This window comes from Arachis ipaensis, chromosome B3, assembly GCF_059453495.1.
Source record: "Arachis ipaensis isolate K30076 ecotype BB chromosome B3, ASM5945349v1, whole genome shotgun sequence".
NCBI lineage: Eukaryota > Viridiplantae > Streptophyta > Magnoliopsida > Fabales > Fabaceae > Arachis > Arachis ipaensis.
Window position 1 is genome coordinate 135,976,819 of NC_142438.1, and position 22,629 is coordinate 135,999,447.

The window sequence follows — 22,629 nt, forward strand, 5'->3', positions numbered from 1 at the left end:
GATCGCCTTGACGAAGCCCCCTCTCCACTTTGAACGATTTTGACGGAGACCCATTAACCAGAATAGAGATAGAGGCCGTTCTGACACACTCCCTAATCCATGACCTCCATGTTCTCCCGAAGCCCATCTTCTCTAACACTGTATCAATAAAAGACCATTTAAATCTATCATAGGCTTTCTGAAAGTCCAGTTTAATAATTACTGATGCCTTCTTTTTCAATTTTAACCATTGCACAGTTTCACATGCAATTAAGGCTCCGTCGTGTATCTTCCTTCCTTCACAAAGGCACTCTGCGATTCCCCAACTAGGCCAGGCATTACACTCCTCATTCTTCGTGTTAATAGTTTAGAAATGACTTTATAGACACAACCAACCATGATTATAGGTCTGAGATCCTTTATCTCTTTAGCCCCAACGAATTTCGGAGCCAACGCTACCCATGTGACATTAGAATCCTCTGGTAAAGTTGCTGTCTCAAAGAAGGTCATCACAGCTGCAGTAAACTCCGTTCCAATTTCATTCCAACACCTTTTTATAAAGTTCATGTTGTATCCATCACTCTTTGGAGCCTTAGAAGATTCACAATCCCAGACTGCCTCATTCACTTCCTCCACTGATGGTAAAACCTCTAAGGCTTCAGCTTCCTCCCTCTCTAGCCGATTAACTAATCCATCCCTAAAGCTCACACTTGGAGAATCTTCCTGGTGGTACAGACGTTTATAAAAGTCTCGAATGGCAACCTTAATTCTTGCTTGATTCCTCACCAGCCTCCCTTGAATTACTAAAGACTCAATCCTGTTATTTCTTCTTCTTGCTGATGCTATATTATGGAAGTACCTTTTTTTCTATCCATCTCATTAGCGTGTCGGGATCTAGACATTTGCTTCCAGTAGACTTCCTGCCTTTCATACCACTTTTCACAGCACCTCATTAACGCCCTCCTCCTTGCTTCCGTTGTACCATCATAGCTTCCACTACTAACCATATCATCTACCTTCTTTATTTCTTTCTCCAACCTCTTTATCTTCTCAGTCATATCCTCAAAATGCTGCTTATGCCATCTACACAGTGGTGTTGTCAGTGATTTCATCTTCTCTAAAAAATGTACATCACCTAATTCCCCCCACTCCTCCTTCACCATTCTCAGAAAATCTTCATGCGTGAACCAAAAGTCTAAGCTGCGGACGGGTCTTGGGCCATTAAATTTTCTGCTGTCTTCCATAATCAAGAGACAGTGATCTGATAAACCTCTAGGGCCTCCCCTTAAACGCAATTTTGGGTACACATCAAGCCACTCCACAGAAACTAGACACCTGTCAATACGAATGCATAACTGTCCTCTAAACCATGTATACTTTCGATCATTTAGCACCAAATCAATCAATTCCATATCATTTATCCACGCTCTAAAATCTTCCACAGACGCTGATAATTTTGTTGCTCCTTTTCTTTCTTCCATATGTACAATTTCATTAAAGTCTCCCAAACAACATAACGGTACCTGACACAACCCTGCATTATAACTCAACTCTTCCCAGACGGATGCTTTCTCAGCTCTTTCATGCGGTCCGTATACCAAACAAACAGCACAATAAAAATTATCTTTTACCACTACCCCTTCTACACACAGCCATCTATCCCCTTTATAACAATTAGTCAATTTAAAAGCCGCCTCATCCCATATTAAAAATAATCCTCCAGAAGCCCCAATTGAGCTTACAAACTCCCAACAAGCTCTATCTCTACCCCAGAGGCGAGCTACATCAAAATTAGTCACAAGTTCCTTCTTTGTTTCTACCAAACTCAGCATATCCAGCCTAAATTTACTTTTAAAATTCTTCAGCATACCAACCTTTGCAGTACCTCCCAATCCCCTAATATTCCATGAAGTTATAATCATTTCAGAAAATTATTACACACCTGTTTTCGAGTTTTTGGCCTGCTTCTTCGAACTTTTTCTTTTTGCTTTGCTTGTCGTCGCTTCAAAGCCATCGCTTCATTCTGCTCCTGCAAAATAGCTATAATATCCTCCTCATCGCTGCACTGAGCACCTGATTTTACAGCTAGCTTCTAAACCTCTTTATTGTTAGCCATTTCCTCTTCCCAGCTCGGCCTTTGTTCTTCACTGTGATTGTCAGTATCACCCTCTAATTCAGTCCCCAGCTCCATACCTGGTTGTGTACAGTGATCATGCTCTTTTTCTTGTGCGCTGCTGTTTACCTGAGCCAAGGCTGCCATCACGATTTCCCCCTCCTCCAATCCCACGCCAGTATTGCCACCTATTTGCTGCTCATCCTCTGATGCATATTGGCTTGTAACCCTGCCGTTGATATTGCCATGGCTCTCATCTCCAAGAAGCCGCAGTCTTCCTTCCAAGTTACAGATCCCTGGTTGTTCTTGGCTCGGTTCTGTGTTTATTCCCCTTCTCTTCCTGCATCGCCGTTGTTCTCCCACGTCGTTCCTGACTTCCCCATCACTAGTCTTCCTTCCCGCAAGCATCTCCGCCGCCTCCTCTCGTGCGGCCTCCATCGGCGCGAGCTTCTACCCACAGCCCTCCTCCATATCGAGTATTGATCCTACCCCTGAGTCCCTCACCCGATCATGACCTAGCTGCTGTCTCTCATTCCGGGTCGTGATGGATGCCAGGTCAGCGCCTACCCGGTTTGGCCCGATTCTTCCTTTTCACTCCGTTTCCTTTACTCTCCATAATGGGCTTGGCAGCTGCCAGCCCAAATCCATATCTTGTGCCATCACAATCTTGATTTCCATTACATCCGTAATAATTATGAGATATTGTTTCTTCAGAATCCATCTCATCATTAATATGAGATGATCCCTGAGAATCTTCCCCCTCCTTTAAAGTCGCGTAACTGCCGTTTCCAGAGTAAAGATTTGAATTCTGATGATTCCATTCATTCAAATTTACACATGAATTTACCAATCTATCCTTTTCTTGTTCAGCCATTCTATTGTTTATCGTCACCAGAACTGCCGCCTGGTCCCAAGCAACCTCCGGCCGTTCGTCGCACTATTCAATATGCCACCATGTTCTTCGCACTGCAACTCGCCTCCATCTACTCTATTCCTATCCACTGTCCCTTGCTTTCTCTCTCGAAAGCATTCTTCTTGATATACCTCTCCCCCCACTTCGCGTACAAGGACGTCAAATCCGCTTGCACCTATTGTAACGTGTATCCGTTCGTTAATCATATCGAAGACACACGTATCAATCAGTACCCGACCCACACTAAACGAATTGCATGATTCAGTTAGCTTATCACATACCACGACCTCTTCCCATTGCTCTCCAATTTTAAGAAAAGTGTCGCTAGACCATGCGTGTAATAGAACTCCATAACAATCCAACCAAACTCTTCTAGACTCACTCCTCTCCGTCTCGTCCCATCTCCATACCATATAAAACGTCTTTAATAAGTCGTTTATTCTAAAGGTGTAAGCTTCCTCAACACTAAACACAGATTCGAACGTTATCAAAGCTTTATATGCTCTCAGCTCCCTTACGTGCGTTACACCTGGCCATTTGTTATGAACCTTTTGCTTCAAGGCAGTAAAATCGATCGCCTGCTTCGTCCCCCCGACGATACTTCTCTGTAGCCAGGAAACATTCTCATTGACTATCGGTACTTCTACCTTCTTTGTCCATCCATTATTATTCGGATCTTTGGTGGGAGTACAAGACGGCTGTCTCACCCTTATCTCTTCTGTTCCTTTCACACTCCTTGGCTGTGAGTTGTTTCCTCTGGCATTCTCTCTGGTGATGACCTTCACTTCTTTGTCCGTTGTATTCCGAATCACCGCTCTCCTTCTATACTTCGCTTCTTCTGACAAACAGTCTTTTTCCTCTCAACATCATATTATTCATATTTGCAACAGCTTTCAGAGCTCCTCCTTTTGTAGTGTATCGCACAAATGCAAACAGATAGATATGTCCATTTTTGTTCTTTCTCGACAGATATATGTCGATGATTCTACCTGTCCATTTGAACATATGAAACAATTCTCTTTTCGATATATCCTCTGGCAAATTGTCGATGAAGATGGAAAAATAATCACGCTCCAATCGTTGATACGCTTCTTTATTCCAAACCCTAGAATCTTTATCATGTTTATTGGAATTGGTATTTCTCCCCATGTGTTTTCCCACCTCACTCGCTCTCGGTTTCTCTCTCGATCTCTCATATCTCTAGGTAGGAGTGGGTATTACTTAAACTTGATTTTATTCTGTCTCGTAAAAAATCCATTTTGATTGAGTAGAGACAGAATAGGTACTTATGAGTTCGAGTAGTATTGCCACTTTTAGATATGTCTATGTCAGCATTTTTTTAATGGTATAATGACAAATGAATTTTGTTAGAAACTAACTTGAGGTATAACCAATTATACTCAATTAGTTAAAAAATATACTAGTTACATAAAAAAAATACACATAAATATTATTTAAATATTATCTTTTATTCAATTTTAAAAAAATAAAAATAAAAAATAAATAACTTTTTTATTTTTTTGAACATTTGATATATGAAAGTGAATATTCAAATTAATTAAATAATAATAAATTCTTAAAAAAATTGACTAAAAATTAAATTTTAAAAAATAAGTAACATTTTTTTATAAAAAAATAAAATAACTTTCTGCTATTTTGATTTTTTAAATTTTAAAATTAAAAATAAAAAAGAATTAACTGAATTGACTATGTTACAGTTGATTTACTAAAATTTCTAAATTACGGAAATACACTAAAGACTAATTTAATAAACAATATTGGTGACCAAATTAAATTAATTGGAAAATTGGGAGAACAAAATATATTTATTTTATGAGTCCCGCTAGGGAGACAATGCAGTATCTATACAATATATACAATGGAATTTTAATTTGGCCTATTTTAAAATAAAAATGAAAATGAATCATTATTTACCCTAATTGAAACCCTCAATTTCAAATTATCCCTCATTTACCTATTTTGACCGTCAGTAACCCTCTCCCCTCCATCCCCCAAAATCCCACACTGTCGCTGCTCAACCTCCCCCCAACCCTCTCGCTGCCGCCTGCACCCGCAACCTGCCGCAGCTCGGACGAGAATTGCATCACCCACCCCCTTCTGCAGCGCCCAGCTTCCGCACCCGTACCCGGTCGCTGGAAGCAACCGTGGCGCACTGTTCTGGCTGAACATCCCAGCCTTGCGTCCCCTCGTGCCGTGGACCACTCATCGGCGCGACCCGAACAGCAGCTCCCGGACCTGCTTTCCGCGCGTCATCTCTGAGTCAGCCTGCTGCCACGATCCTGCCTCCTGCGTCGGAGAGTTGATGCCGTGACCATTCAACAGTCCAGGGTCTCGTTAGTGTTAAGGCCCCATCTCCGACCGTCGTCAATCATCTACGGTTAGTGGGTTAATTTCCTTTTTTCAGGATTCATCTTTCTGTTGCTTCGTGTTCTAGACACAGTTTAGCCTGCTGAGATGTTTGATTGTACATGGTGGAAAACTGAATACATGCAATTTTAGTAAGTAGGAACATGATGAATAAGATGTTTGCTGAGATTGTTGAAATTAATTTAAGCATAGCCCGGGAAAGTTCGCAAAATTTAGGTAATCTGGTTCAAATAGCAGAATATTTTTCCCTCGCCTGGTTGTCCTTTGCATACAATGTGACGTAAGCAAGCTGACCATTGTCTATTTGTAATTGACCCCTAATTGGATGGTTACTTTAGCAGGATATCGGATGGTTAGTTTTGATGATAGATCTTTTTCTTTTTCTGCATATATGCTGTCTGTTTGTGCTGTTGGTGGTTGTATTGAATTTTAATTAAGAATGTAATAATTGAATAAAAGTTCTTAATTTATTAGATGTTTATTATCAATTAAAATGGATGTTCATTTTACTATGTATACAGATGGTTCGTTTATTCGAAAAGTGGATGTTATTTTACTTATAATATTGATCTTTTGCATTGATTTGCTGAATTCTGCATGTACATGCTCCACTATTTTCTTTTGTTAAGTGGTTTGGGAGTAATGAAGAAGATTTGTATTAGACTTAGTTTATGTTTTCTTGAATTGAAGTTGGGTTTGAGTTAGGCTATTTAAACATGGTGCATGGATGAAATTTTGGTTAATTTGTTAGATGTTTAGTATCAACTAAAACGGATGTTCATTTTCTTTAGAATAAGTTAGTCGGCTGTAAAAGTGATTTGACTATCTCTTTAAGATTAAGGTACTATGTTCACTCTTAAAGTAAACAACAATTAAGTTACATAAACAGAACAAGAAATGATGTTTTTTCTCTCTCTTACAACTACAGGAAATCACAAGAGACAACAAGGTATGATGCAGCAGTAAGGTTGCTGTTGTATGACTTTGGTGGTCACAATCCAGAGTTTGTAGTCCTCTGAACAGTCTTAGCACAAGAGAAAAGGTTGCATGACACTCACCAAACCACACAATTGCACAGATGCATGCATTGAGTTGCATGCTCAGTCTTGTCAATGAATGCATGAAATTTCATGATCGATCTATTGGTTTATAATGTCTAATCATGCATTCAAATGATATAGTGATCCATTAGAAGGTTAAATGTCTTCAATAGAAAATACCATGACATATAAGATGTCTCATAATATGATATTTTGAATTAAGATAAGAACAAATTTAATTTACATATGTTTACAAGTGATACTAAGAATTTAAGATAAATCTGCCAGCATTAAAGAAGTCCTTGAGTTCTTGATGAAATATCTTGAATTGCTCCACAAATGCTTGATTATATTCTCCTGGGTTCTTTGTGATTTCAGCAAGCATAGCTTCTGTTGCAACCAAATCTTCAGGACTACCATTTCGGTGAAGCTTGTTTTGTATAGTGTGCTTAATTTGTAACTGCCAAAAAAGAGCATGAAACAGGCAATCTATCATACATTAAACTGAAATGGGATTACATACTTGAGGTACTGTGGGAAAACAACCTTGAGGTCATATGGGATGTCATTCCGGTGAGCAATATCTCTAGTTCGAGTCAGAGGAGCAGATTCTTGAAGAGCTTAGCCTTGAAGAGCTTAATACTTGTCATCATGATGCAGCATTTCTTGAAGATTCTTTTTATGTTAACACACTTTTAAATCTTGATGACTAATTGTTGACCTTTTAGTATTTCTCTAAACTATAAATTATATATCTCATGTAAATGTTATGTAATAAAAAAATTTTCTTTTAATTTCAAATTAAGATTTTATTTATTTTTCAGTTTAATATCAATGTTTACAAAAATTCTATTTTAATCTATACTTTCTAAACCATAAAACAAAAGAAACACGTGGAGCATGGGGATGCAAAAACCAGAAAATTAAGTAAAGGACAAATGGTATATCTAAAATAAACATCCACTTTAAAAAGAAAGGAACAATTCGCATAGACAGTAAAATGAACATCCACATTAGTTGATAAAAATAACTAAGAAATTGACCAACAATACCACTCGTGCATCATGTTTAAATGGCATAACTAAAACTCAGCTTAAATTCAATCAAATTAAACTAATTCTAATTCAATCCATATAATAAAAAAACTTGCAGGCCATATGCAAACAAAATAAAACGCAGGAAATCAAGTAAAAGATAAATAATATGCCCAAAATAACCTTCTACTTTTGAATGGAAAGAACCATCTGTAATTATAATAAAATGAACATCTGACTTAGTTTAAATAGCTAAAGAAAAATACAATTTAGTACTTGTTTTACAAATCTAAATGTCACATAACTCTGTTATAAGTTAATCACTTATATATATCTAACTACAACAACTCCAAGCATACTTGAATTCAGTGAATGGTACACTAAATCCAATTCTACAATATGACCAAGTTCCGTCTCATCAGTTTTTAGCTCATTCACACCCGTCACTTCCACGACCTGCAATCAAACACAAACAAAAAAAAAACAACCAAAGGAATTAAGTGACATATGGTACTATGACATAAATATTAGCAATATAAACCACCAAGAAAATGACTAATTTAAACAAGATTAAGTGTGTAAAATTTTAGTTTATAATAGGCACTATGCTCACTATTTTTTAACAAATACTTCTAATCAGGCAAAATTATATTAAATTCACTCCAAATCACGTAAACATCTAAATTAGAATGAAAATAACTATTGACCTACCTAGTAAAATGAACATCCGGCCTATATTAAAATTATTTTACACTGAGAGTACATCAAAATTAAATTCTATAATGTATATCTATGCTTCCCTTCATGAAAAGAACCATTGGAGCTCCAAGCCATAGAAAAAAAAATAATGGATATATACAAAATACTATTCTCTCTAGAATATACATTCTTTGCCGCCTATAACTTACATTTTCTGCATTTATTTATGTCAATTTAGTTAGACCATATTATAAGATCTTATCTATGAGTTAAGACTTATTTAAAGACTATAACTCAAAGAAACCATCATAAAATAAAATTCTAAATAGAAGAAACTAGAAAAGAAGCACTTGTACTACCTTTCCAAGAGTGAAAGCAAAGATTGCACAAGCAACACCAGTACCTAAAATAATGATGTCATCGTATCCTTCTGAGACTTTTGGTGGAGTTCATGTACCATTTACTGATGTCTTTATACTTTGTGCATGTGTTGTTGCACTTGGAACACTGGATTTTCTCTTGTTTGATGCAAAACCGTACAAATAAGCACAAACACCAAACCAAAAGCTATGACACTTCTAAAAATGAACATATAATCCACTGCCAAGAATAAGAACAAGGGATTGGTGAAACTGCGAGACATAGTTTGGGAAATAATGAAGAAAGATTAATGAGAACTAAGAATGGTGATACACCTTTTTTGTTCTATTGTTCCTATGACTCTTAACGTGTTACACTCTTCTTTTTTTTAATATCTAAAAAATTTGCTTCAACAATAAATGTATACCAATGCCACATAATTAAATAACAAATAGCAATAACAACAATAAATTAACCACATTAATATAAACACTCACACCGTTATGATTTAGTCCATTAATATCACAACTATGAATAGCTACAAAAAAATGTTATATATAATGATGATTGTAAAGCACAACCAGCATTATAGTAGTTGAAAACCAATTTTAATTTCTCAAAAACTTCAAAGAATGAGTAATGATGCATATGATCATTTATGTTCAAAACCAACATGAATAAACCATTTCATTCAAATCACTCAATAAAATATGGTACGCACTTCTTAAAAATATACCAAATAATTGATAACATCTGAATTTTTAACCAAATTGGTGTTTTGATAAAAAAATCACAAACAAGTGCATAACAAAATTCAAGCTCAAACATAATTAGAAATCACATAAAACTGCACAATTGTAAATTATAATGCCTCATGAGAATAGAATTTAAGTCAAATGCTGGCCATACATAATAATTAAACAAAAAGATTTCATTTAGGCATTTCATCGAACATATGGTGTGCATCATGTGTAAATAGAGCATTCAGTTCAATATAAGCAGCAATCAACCCATAAAATTCAGCCAGCAAACACATTCAATCTAGCAACAGATATTAACTAGTCCTAAGCCTAATCTATATGCAGAAACAAGAATTAAAAGCAATGAAATAAATAAAATAGAAAGAACCGGGGACAAGGAAAGGGATGGAACCTGCGTTGATGAAGGAGAGAAAGAAGAACGGGGGCAATGATGGTGTCGCAGCGGCATAGAACTTAGCCGCTGCTGGGTTGCACTGGGGTGTTGCTCGCCGGAGCTGGCAGGCGCGAACAGGGGCATGGGGGTAGCGAACACGGCAGGGAGAAATGGGGAACGAGGAAAGAAAGAGAAGAGAGAGAGGGTGGGCGCCGGTGGTGGACGGTGGACTGTGTTATTGGGCGGTGGACTGTGCGATCCGAGAGGACGGTGGAAACAGAACAACGGGATACAATGCTTGCCGGTGACCTGTGCTATGTGGTTGAAACAGATGCAGACGGCAGTTCGTTGTTAATGGAGGTCACGCCGTCTTGAAAGAGGGATTGGTAGGTTTGATTCTATAAATCGGGGTAATCCTAATTTAATTCAAATTTTAAATTAAAAAGAATTTAAAATTAAATAATGACCCATAATTTAATTTTAATTATAATTAAACCCCATTGTATGTATTGTACAATAAGACTATTGTCTCCTCATACTTTTCCTTATTTTATTGTTAATTAGGATAATTGCATGAGATTTGAGTAGTGAATAGTGATTGACAACAACTGAAATAAAACTAGTTTAAGCTTATTTAGCGGTAATCGAAATCTTGGATTTGAATTATTCCTTGTAGTTGTAGCCACGCTAAACCCAGAAGTTTGTGCATGAATGGACACCATCTTTCTACCACAAACCAAACAACATCGTAATAAGCATGGATACCACATCATCAACAGCGCCACCTTCACCCCCTCGTGTTCGTGGCATGTTAGATTCGTTGATCGAATACTGCCATATTCTAGAAGGTTCTCAAGCCTTCGCAAACGTTGGTCTCAGTGCTAACCATTTCATACACCGGCTTCTCACATTGCAATCATGCCTCCGCGACAATGATCGTGATCCGCAACAACATTGTTGTTCCAAGGTTATGGACCTGTCCTATGATCTGGAAACCTTGTTCGAGGACATTGAGCTTCAACAGCACGTGGGATCTTCTTATTCGTCTGACCCCCCTTTTTGGTCTCAATTGTTAGCTACACAACACAAACTTGTTCATCAAGGTTCTTCTTCCACTCTCTATGGTACTTCACAAAGGCTTGCTTCCATGCTCAAACTCTTAGACCAACTTGTTAATGAAATCAAACCCTTTGCTTGTTCGCTTCCACTTCCTAAAACTCAAATTCATGTTATAGTGCAAAAACCCCAAATTGGAAATAACTACCATGGTCTTAAACAACTCATTCATGAAAATCAAAGTCCTAGTAGTAGTGTTGGTTTTGATGATAATCATGGTTGTGTTTTGAGGTGTAATTATTGTACTTCCTTAAGTTTTTCTTCTTTGAGAAGGGGTTTTGGTTTTCTTCAGTGTTCTGCTCCATTCAAGGACCTAAAGCTCCCACCTTGTTGGAAGGATTTAGGGTTTCCATGGTATCTTAAACAGTGTGTTGAATTTTACAACTTTGCTTCTACAAATTTTCCTTCGAGACCCAATAAGGAAACAATTTTGTTGTTGTGGATAGCAGAGGGATTTGTTCAGCAGACACATGGAACAAGCTTGGAGGATGAAGCATCTCACTATTTTGATGGTCTTTTGCAAAGGGGTGATATAGAAAACCAGTTCAATCATCAATTCCCAATTGTACCAAAAGGGTTTTTCTGCTTTGACAATTCAAATGGTGGCACTGATAATGATAATCTCCCACAACATGAGCATCATGTGTGCATGCCATGTTTTTCTGAATCACAAATGGAAACAGTTTCTAACCTCCCAAATTCTAATGTTTTTCGATCTTTCTTTGTGTTTAGCCAAAACTATAACTATTCTTCCAACACACTTCTTGAGGATCACCACTACTGTGACAAGGTCATGTTACCCTCAATGGTTTTTCTCAAATTAACTAATTTGAGGGTGTTGATTCTGTATGGAATTGGTTTTTGTATTGTCCCTGAGTACATTTGTGGATTGTTACATCTAAGATACCTTGATCTCTCTAACAATCCTCTTAAAGAGTTGCCTGATTCGCTCACTAATCTGCTTCGCCTTCAGACATTGAAGATTCTTCAAACTTACATCACAAGCCTTCCCAAGAATTTGTACAAAATGGTAAATTTGCGCCACTTTTGTACAGACTCTGGCATGTGTTTTGAATTTGTTCCTCCATACATTGGAAGATTGGTTTCTCTCCAAACTTTCGAGGACTTCGTTGTCAATAGGCAGAACGGATGCAAGATCATTGAGTTGAAGGATCTGAACAACCTTCGTGGAAAGCTATGCATTCGACAGCTTGAAAATGTGACATCTTGTGATGAGGCTCAACAAGCAAGATTGTATCTCAAGAAACATTTAACTTGGTTGAGGCTATGTTGGTCTGAGTCAGATATCCTTGATGTTGATGTTAACTTTGATGTCATTGAGTTCCTTCAGCCTCATCACAATTTGCAACTTTTGGAGATTTATGGATACCTTAACTCCACATTCCCAAGATGGATTTCAGATCCTTCATTCAATAATCTTAGCTCAATTACTTTGGAGGAATGTGTCTGTGAACAGCTTCCAGAGTTTGGCGTATTACCTTCTCTAAGGAGCCTTAGAATCTCTGTAGTTACTGGGGTGAATGATATTTATGAAAGTTTCTATGGACATGGAAAGGTCAAAGTTGGTTTTCCATCACTTTGCACATTGTATGTTTCCTTTATGCTTGATTTGGAAACTTGGTTTGGATTTGCTAATGGTGATTTACCAAAGTTGGAGAAGCTTCACATTATTTCTTGCCCAGAGCTAAAGCACCTTCCAGAGATGAAAAACTTGAGTATGCTAAATGAGTTGGTGATTGAAGAATGCACAAAACTAAACTCATTGCCCAAAAATGGATTGCCAGGAAATGTTAAACTTTTGAGGATACATCACTGTCCTGACTTAGCAAAAAAGTGTAGAAGAGAAGTAGGTACTGACTGGAAGAAAATATCTCATATTCCATCAATAGATGTGTAAGTATTGGAAAAAAAATAGAAAAAATATTATAGCTTTTTTGGCTGTGTTAAATTTGCTGTATTGTCTTTAGCATTAATCAAACGCCTAAACTTTGATTTTAGCAGCTAGGGTGAATGTTAGAGGCTATTTTCATGTTGGGTCACATGGTCTTGAAACTCTGATGTACTTCTTTCTGAATATAATTGTAATCGCTATTTCGATAGTGATGACCAAGAGAAAATTGTCTATGTAAATTGTAATTAATTGTAGAAAATCTGATAAATTCTCTTCACAGTAGTATTCTGGAATTAGCCTATCTAACAAAGTTACACTTAAAATTTCCATGACAATATAATATTAGTGAGTTATAAGATATTTTATGTATGTAAAATCACAATTTTATATATATATATATATATATATATATATATATGATATTTGATTCCGCGCTATAGCTATTTTGGAATTTTGTATAAACATGGTTTAACTTACCGAAAAAAACCAATTTATTCACACATAACAAATTTTTAATTAATATTTTAATAATGTTTGATCATCATAATAATTTAAATTTTTCAAACTCAACAATTTTCTCTTTGATGGCAAACATTATTAAAAATAAATTGAAAAGAATTAGGAATAGGATTAGAAAACTCCCTTGATGATTTGGCCGAATTTTCCCCTTTCAATTGATCAAATTGCTCCCTCTTAAATATGTGCCTAATTATCCATCAATATTTATGGATGCATGCTCAAACAGTTCCAGAAAATTTCATATTTTCAAAACATGGAACCTAAGAAAAATAGAGCCATTCTATCAAAAAATATTTGTACTTGAGCAAGCACTTTAATCAAAATGAATCAAGGCTCAAGTTTATAAATCCACTTAACAAGCTACTCAAAATAGTAGATTCAAAACAAGAAAAATAGATCAATGCAACCAGCCACTATAATAGAGCATAGACTAATGCATCCAACAGACAAAACAGAGCATGAAATAATAATCAAACAGAGCATAAAATTTGATTAGATCAGAAACAAAGGGTTCAAAAACAGAACAAAAGAATTAGAGCAACTGGCTGTCCCAATTCTATTTTCAATTCAACCCCTTTTTAATCTTTTCCTCCCTCTTTTGTCATCAAGGAGGGAACCTGCAAACAAAATAGATGAAAAGAAAAGCAATGCAGTTCATAACATAAATATTAAAACATAAACAAAGTATCAAAGTGATTAAGTACAGTCATCCTAAAATGAAACAGTTCAAATGAAACTAAATCAAAATAAATTATGTCTAGTGGCATAAGTAGTAGAGATCAAATCTTTAGGCATCAGATAGATTGATATTAGAGTCAAGAAGATCTTTGTCTCCTTCAGAATGAGTTGTGTCCTTATCAGTAGTCTCCAAACTCTTAATAAGCAATTTTACCCTTTCACTGCATTTTGTTCAGGCTTTTTTATTCTCATAGGCTTGCTTTCGAGCCTCTTTATAGGACTTGACCATCATGTTGGACACTTGGACATATTGGAGAACTCCACGAGGACATCTTTTATGGTTTCTGAAAATCGAGACTTGTTAGAAGAATTAGGAGGAAGACTTTCATCTTCACTTTCAGAGAATACGGATGCCTTTGAACTCTTAGTCTTTTTTTCTTTTGCAGATTTGGAAACTCCTCCACCTTTAATTGTAGAGACCCTATTCTCAACTGGCTCATTACTGAGATCCACATTAAAATGCTCAAAAATACATGTCAGGAACATACCATATGGCAGATTAGATTTCTTGTCACTACGAACACAGTCCCGCATATGACGAATCATAAAGTAAGCTAAAGATATGGGAATGGAGTTCAAAATAGTATAAAGAACAAGGGTATCACAAACATCTACCCTTTGATATGATTCGCCTTTTAGGAGTAAAAGAACTGTCATTAATGTTAGGAACAAACCTTCTCTTTTAAAGCAAAATCATTAATGAAAACGGTTTTCAAAAATTAATTTGAATTTTTTAAAAACTTGAAAACTGAAAATAGAAGTCATGAGGAATGACAAAAGATTAAAACTGACATGACTTAAAATGGAGTAAAGTGATGGCATGTTAAAAAATTAATTTCAAAAATTAAAAGAGTTTTATGATTTAAAGATAATGAGCCTATATCATGTGGACAAACTTTATCTTACATAGGCCCAAAAGGTGGTTACAACATGCTAGGCAATAGGGCACCGTTCTTCATTTTTAATCCACAAATTTCCTGGGCTTTATACAAGTCTTCCTTTAAAGAGTTTATCATTTGCCCAGATTTGTCTCCCTGGTGCCTATGAGACAAAAACACACAGAGGCATAAAAATCACATTTTTTCAACAGAACTTAAATCCATCATCCCTAAACTGTTTCTTAATGAACAAAATCTGTCTTCACATAGAGGTTTAGTGAAAATATCAGCAAGTTGCTCTTCAGATTTTACAAATTGGATATCAATAGTACCATTTTGCACATGTTCCCTAATAAAGTGATATCGAACCTCAATGTGCTTGGTTTTAGAGTGCAGTACAGAATTTTTTGAAATGTTTATTACACTCATATTATCACAAAATAAAGGTATACTATTGATTTTTAATTTGTAATCTTCCAATTGAGTTTTAAACCATAAAAGTTGAGAGCAACAAGCAGCTGCAGAGATATATTCGACTTCAGCTGTGGATAAAGCAACAGTGGCTTGCTTCTTGCTAGACCACATGTTAAGTGAACTTCCAAGAAAGCAACACATTCCGGACGTGCTTCTTCTATCCACTCGGTCTCCCGCGTAATCTGCATCACAAAATCCTATTGCACCAAACTCATTATATTTAGGATACCACAAGCCAAAATCACATGTGCCCTTAATGTATCTAATGATTCTTTTGACGGCTGAAAGATGGGATTCTTTTGGGTGAGATTGAAATCTAGAACATACACCCTATACTTTGTTTCATCCGCATCTTTGACTTTTTCATCTTTGTCAATTTTAGTGTTTGGATGCATAGGAGTTCCCATTGGTTTGGAGTTTTCTAGGCTAAATTTCTTGATTAACTCTTTGGCATATTTTTTTTGGTGAATAAAAATATCACTAGGAGTTTGTTTGATTTAAAGACCAAGAAAAAAAGTTAATTCTCCCATCAAACTCATTTCAAACTCACTAGTCATTAGTTTTCCAAACTCTTCACACAAGGATTCATTGGCCGATCCAAACACAATATCATCCACATAAACTTGAACAAGCAAAATATCATCATTAGATTCTTTTATAAACAAATTAGTATCGGTGGTACCCCTTTGAAAATTATTTTCCAACAAGAAGACACTAAGCCTTTCATACCAAGCTCTTGGAGCATGCCTAATGCCATAAAGATCCTTTGAGAGTTTAAAAACATGATTTGAAAACTCTTTGCTTTCAAAACTGGGGGGTTGAGCCACAAATACTTCTCTATCTATAAAACCATTAAGAAAAGCACATTTGACATCCATTTGAAACATTTTAAAACCCTTGTGAGCAGCATAGGCAAGAAGCAACCTAATTGCTTCCATTCTTGTAACTGGAGTAAATGACTCATCAAAATCTATACCTTCCTCTTGATCGTAACCTTGGGCCACTAGTTTAACCTTGTTACGAACAACACTACCATCCTTACCCAATTTATTTTTGAAAATCCATTTTGTACCGGTTACCTTTTTACCATTTGGATTTGGTACACTGGTCCAAATCTTATTCTTTTCAAATTGTGCTAGCTCTTCTTCCATCATTTTAACCCATGAGGGGTCTTCAAGAGCTTGCTTCATATTGAGAGGTTCCATTTAGGACAGGAAGGCAACATTGCTTAGTTCTATTTGCTTCTTGCTTGAGGATCTAGTGGTTATGCCTTGTGAAAGATGACCAATGATAAATTCATGAGGGTAACCCTTCAAAAATTTTTCATTCATGTGGCCTTTGAGGAAAGGTTCTATCTTGATGAGTTTCAGTAGGCAACTCTGTTCTGGATTCTCTGACTTGTTCAGGAGACAAAACAGAAATGTCTCCTTCATTCTGAAGAGACGATTCTGGACAGACAGATTCAATAGCTGGGACAGACTTTGAATTTTCTTGACTGACTTGTTGATTCACATCAGTTTCACTACCTGCATCATCATCTAACACAACACTTGGAATAGAGTTAGAATCACAAAAAGACACATGTATGGATTTTTCTATTATTCTATGTTCTTTGAGGTAAACTCTAAAAGCTTTGTTAGTGGTGGAGCATCCGACAAACATTTCTTCATAAGATTTTGGATCAAATTTTCTAAGATTTTCTTTATTGTTAAGTACAAAATATTTGCATCCAAAAATATGAAAATACTTAAGATTAAGTAGTGGGTTCCTTTCCAAAACTCATATGGAGTTTTCTTTAAACCTTTTCTAATGATGATTCTATTTAAAATATAACAAGTTGTGTTTGCAGCTTCAACCCACAAAAACTTTGGAATATTATTTTCACAAAGCATAGCCCTAGTCATTTTTTGAAGGCTTCTATTCCTTCTTTCAACAACCCCATTTTGTTGAGGTGTTCTTGAGCATAAAAAGTTATATGCTATTCCAAATTCATCACAACGTTTTCAAAATCTTGATTTCAAACTCATTTTCATGATCACTTCTCAAGCAGGCAATTTTTAAATCTCTTTCATTTTAGATCTTTTTACAAAGAGAAGAAAAATCATAGAACGCATCATATTTGTGAGCTAAGAAAAGAACCCAACCAAATCTAGAGTAATCATCCACCATTACCAAACCATAATGTTTTCCTCCCAAACTTTGTATTCTAGTAGGACCAAATAGATTAATATGTAACATTTCCAATAGCCTTTTAGTGAAAATTCTATCTTTGGGTTTAAAAGATGATCTTACTTGTTTGCCTAGTTGACAAGCATCACAAGTAATATCTTTATCAAATTTAATGTTTGGAATTCTTCTAAATAAATTTTTTTTAACAAGCTTAGAAATTACACATAGTTGCATGTCCTAATTTCTTATGCCAAAGCCATTTTTCAGATTCAAGAGAGGTAAAACAAGTTACATTTTGATCCTTTAAATCCTCTAGAGTTAATCCATACACATTATTGCATCTTTTTGCTTCAAACAAAATATCACCAGATTTTTCACAAATAACCAAGCAATCCAATTTTATAAAAATAACCAAATATCCAAGATTACACAATTGGCTAATGCTTAGTAGATTGTGCTTTAATCCGTCAACAAGCAAAACATCATTAATGAAAAAAGAGAAGTTCTTACCCACTTTACCTATGGCCACTATCTTTTCCTTTTCATTGTCACCGAAAGTAACAAAACCTCCATCATACTCATCAAGCTTGATGAAGAATGTTGACTTTCTAGTCATATGCCTAGAGCACCCACTATCCATGTACCGCATGTTGTCTTTTCTCTTGGATGCTAGGCAAACCTACAAAAACACTTAAGTGACCTTAGGTATCCAAATCTTTTTGGATCCTTTAATGTCAAACCATCTCTTTTGTCCCAAACCATTATAATCATAAACAATCTTGTAAACTTTATCTCCAATCATCCATTCACTTATGAAGTACTGAATAGGAAAATGTCCATTTCGATTGCATAATCTACAAAATTTTTGAGTTGCTATTTTTTTAAAACTTGTTTGGTTTTGAAACCTTATGTCATCCGAAGAGGATGCCATATTGGTAAAAGAAAATTTTTTAATAAATTTTTTAGATTTGTAAAAACCCAAACCAACTTTATCATAAAGAGATTTTTGACTAGTCAAGAGTTTATTTAAATTTTTAGAACTTTGAGCAAAGCTGGCTAAATCCTCTTTAAGTATTTTTACCTCTTTATGTAGCCACTCATTTTCCTCAAAATAGTTTAGATTTGCAATCACAGAATGATGAAATTCACAGCTCTTAAGTTCAGCTTTCAACCGCTTATTTTCTTCAACAAGATCAACAGCAGTTTCGGCTTCCCTTAATTTATCTTTGAGAAAACTATTTTCTACTTTTAAAATGGTAACTTGAGATTCAAGATCATAGTTTTCATCTAAGAAGCATCTGATTTTTCCATTGAGATGATCTATCATAAGATGAAGGTCTTCAGTTGAAGATTCAGGAAATATTACCTCGTTTACTATGTCAACCATGAGACAGGTTTGGGACTTGGTTTCAGTTTTCTCTTCTTCATCCGAATCATTCTCCAAGTCTTCCCATGATGCCATGAGTCCTTTCCTCTTTTCTCTTTTCGATTTTTCCTCCTTCTTTAGTTTTGGACAATCAAACTTGAAGTGTCCAGTTTCTTTACAGTTGTAGTAGATCACCTTGCTCAGATCCCTCTTTAGTTTCCTTGAACCGCCTCCTTTGTTCCGTTCCTTCAGTTTCATCATTTTCCTGAATTTCTTAGTAAATAAAATAAAATCATCGTCAGATAAATTATCACTGGATTCATCATCCAGAGATTCAGTGATTGATTTGAGAGCAACACCTTTCTTTTTTGTATCTCTCTTTAAATAAATGTTTTCAAAAGCAAGTAAGTTTCCTCTCAGATCATCATATGTCATTTCATCAATACCACTACTCTCAGCTATTATTTTAGCCTTGGTTTCTCACTCTTTAGTGAGACATCTCAATATTCTCCTCACAAGCACAGATTCTGGATGTCTGATTCCCATAGCATCCAAGCCAGTGATGATAATGTTGAATCTTTCAAATATTTCATCGATTGTTTCTCCTTTCTTCATTGAGAATATTTCATAGTCTCTGTTCAGCATGTCTATTCTGGATCTTTTGACTTGGTTTGTGCCTTCATGAGTGACTTGAAGTTTGTCCCAGATTTTCTTTGTTGTTGTGCATCTTGATACTCGTCGGTATTCATCGAAGCTGACCGCACAGTTGAGCAAGTTGACAACTTTAGCATTGAACTCTATTTTCTTTCTGTCATCTTCATTCCAATCGGCCTCAACCTTGGGAGCAACCACTTCATTAGCTCCAGTGGTGGTTGAAAATTGTAGACCTTCCAGGATTATCTTCCAAAGCCTGTAATCTACAGACTGAATAAAGATTTCCATTCTTTCTTTCCAGTAGCTGTAGTTTTTCCCATTGAAGAATGGAGGTTTGTTACTTGACTGCCATTCTGTCAGAGTATAGGCCACCAGATTTGAGCCACTGTTAACCTCCATCAGGATCTTTTCTCCAAGCTGCAAAGCTTGATCTCTTTGAGACCAAACTCTGATACCAATTGATGGTAATCAGTGGCTAAGAGAAGGGGGGTTGAATCTTAGCCTCCCTTTTTGCTGAATATTACTTTCTGACTTTTAAAGGAACTTTAGGAGATATTTTCACTTTTTGTCTCATAACAAGTTAAGAGACATTTTTGTTTTGTCTCGTAACAAGTTGAGAGACATTTTTCATTCTGTCTCCTGCGAACCAGAAATAGAGAAGAAGTAGAGAAGAGAGAATCACACCAAGAAGTATCCTGGTTCAGCTGCTAAGTGCAATGCATCCTACATCCAGTCTCCATCACAATGATGATGGAATTTCACTATCTTTTACAAGATTACAAACACCAATTCTTTTCCTAGGATCTACCCAATCCTATTAGGGACAAACCCAGATTTTACACCAATCTGAATTTGACTAGGACTCAAAACCTAACTTTCAATCGCAAAGTACTAACCCAACTTGCAAGAGAATCCCCACATAATCATGAAACACAACAGAAAGATGTACAAAGAAACTCTGAGACATCTATGGCTTCTTCTCTAATTTTGATCACTGCATTTTTTCTCTCGCTGACTTTTTCTTACAAACCTCACCATGTTTGCCTTTTTTCACCATGAGACTCAGACAGACAAAACTAAGAAAAATAAAACAAAATGAACATCTTTGAAGGAGAAGAACTCAGGAAGCTTAGGTAGCTATGAGAACTCTGTGCTTTCACTTTTTCTCTTTGTCTCAACCCTTGGCCATTCATCCTTATTATAGAAGGAGAAGTTTCCAAGGTTGAAACCGGTTCAACCAAGCACCTTCTTCTCCAACTCAGAGTAGCAACGGCTCGGACAAAGAGAAGAGAGAGGGAAAAACAAAACAAAACTAACATGCATGTACCTCTCTTAACCCTTCTCATCAAGTTCCTTCACTCTGATCCCTTGATCTTGACTTTGGCTCCAAGAAAAAACTCTGACCCTTGATGAATCTGTGACCCAGGACAGCTTCTTGTTTTCCATTTTTGCATCTTCCTCTCAGTAGCTCCAGAGGCTATCTACCTTCTTTGATAAACAAAAATGAAAATGAACTTTTGCAATTGAGATCTTCTTCTCTAACCGAGACAGATCCTTTCTTTTCTTGGTATCAAGATCTTGAAGCCATCTTCAAAAATCTTTCCTTCAATGGCAAAGATCTTCCATGCCTTGATTCAGATCTTCCTTTTTTCATAGCTTTTCTTTATCCTAGGCTTTTCTTCTTTCATAACTTTTGATGACTTCTTCTGATAAGTTTTACTTGCTTCTTTTCAAGATTGAAGTGACCGAATGGATAAAAGATAGGAGAGAGAAGAGAGAAAGCTTTCAATGCACTATTAACTCAATTTAATTTTGAGTTTCGCTTACCTATGCATGCATTCAATTGAATTAAGATTTGAATTTCATTAACTAATGGAGTGGGTAACCGAACCATTCCTCTTCCATTCTTTCCTTCTTCAATTTCAAATCTATGATGATGTTAGGCCAGGACAATATTGACTTGGGCTTTGTATTAGTTTCTCCAGTCCAATTAGCTTTGTTGTCCTATTAAACAATTCAGCCAATTAGAATGAAATTTTCTTTATTCAAGGCTGATAGTTTTTTGGGTTTGAAATGCTTTTGGCCCAATAATCAAAATCTGCACACTAACAAATACATTAACCAAATAATTGGAAGCTAATATTGAAATAATAATTTTTTAATTAATATTTTAATAATGTTTGATCATCATAATAATTTAAGTTTTTCAAACTCAACATATACGTATTAATATAGTAATATATAATTTTATATATATTATTGCTTTTAATTTTTTAAAATTTTATGTTATTTTTTATATATAATTTTGATATAGGATATTAATAAAAAATTTATAATTGATAGATAGATAATATATAAAATTTATCTTTCTTTGAATATTTTTTAATATATATAAAATATAATTTATTGATATAGAATTATAGATTATATTTCTATTATTCGAGTTAACTCGTGAGCTCGAGTCAGCTTGTGAGTTTTTATTGAACCGAACTTGAGTTTACGAAATAGGCTCGAATGTTAATGAGTCGAATCGTGAGTCAAGTCTAAATTTTATGAGTTGAGTTCGAGTTTGGTCTAGTTCGACTCATTTCTAGCACTATAGAAGACCAATGTTTATGCTTGGTAGCAGAAAATAGCAAGCAGGCCAGCTTGGAAAATTTTGAAGAATTTGATTCATTAATTACGAAATGTTTAAACTTATTAATAATAAATATCCTATGTTTTTATAAAATGTAAGCTTTTGTGTGTGCCAAATCAATTGTGTTTGTTAAAAACAGATGAGCATAGCGGCCAAGAATATAATGATCCACAAAATTGATTTGTCTTGCAATAAATAAAACAGAGAAATTTCATATTTGGATGCCAAATGTGCTTGATACTTGATGATGTGTTCCGATGTATTTGGCTCATAGAATAAAAATGTTGGCAGAATTTCTTGTGAAAGTGAATTTTTTCTTCATTTATATTATTAACTTGCATTGATATATAACTTTTAATTAAACTTGTTTCATTGTGGTATAACTTCAAACTTTACCGTTTAGGTACATTTAGATTTTAAGGACTGAGGGATGTTCAATGTACAATGGAATCAAAGTCTGAAAATGATAAAAATAAATAAATAACAATAACAAAAAATCCTAATT

General features: G+C 35.4%; 1 protein-coding gene across 1 annotated transcript; it reads right to left on the bottom strand.

Moving 5' to 3' along the window:
• Positions 1–249: 249 nt before the first annotated feature.
• LOC148572551 (uncharacterized) lies at positions 250–1,901 on the bottom strand. Its single transcript, XM_088507583.1, has 2 exons — positions 984–1,901; positions 250–702 (listed from the first exon to the last, which is right to left on the bottom strand). The coding sequence occupies exons 1-2, from the start codon at positions 1,899–1,901 to the stop codon at positions 250–252; spliced, it is 1,371 nt and encodes a 456-aa protein (XP_088363709.1).
• Between the last annotated feature and the right edge of the window lie 20,728 nt (positions 1,902–22,629).

Coding starts and splice junctions, on each gene's coding strand:
- LOC148572551 (XM_088507583.1), bottom strand. CDS start 1,901: ATGATTATAACTTCATGGAATATTAGGGGATTGGGAGGTACTGCAAAG. Junction 703..983: donor TAAAGAAGGTAGATGATATG/GTTAGTAGTGGA, acceptor CTGTACCACCAG/GAAGATTCTCCAAGTGTGAG.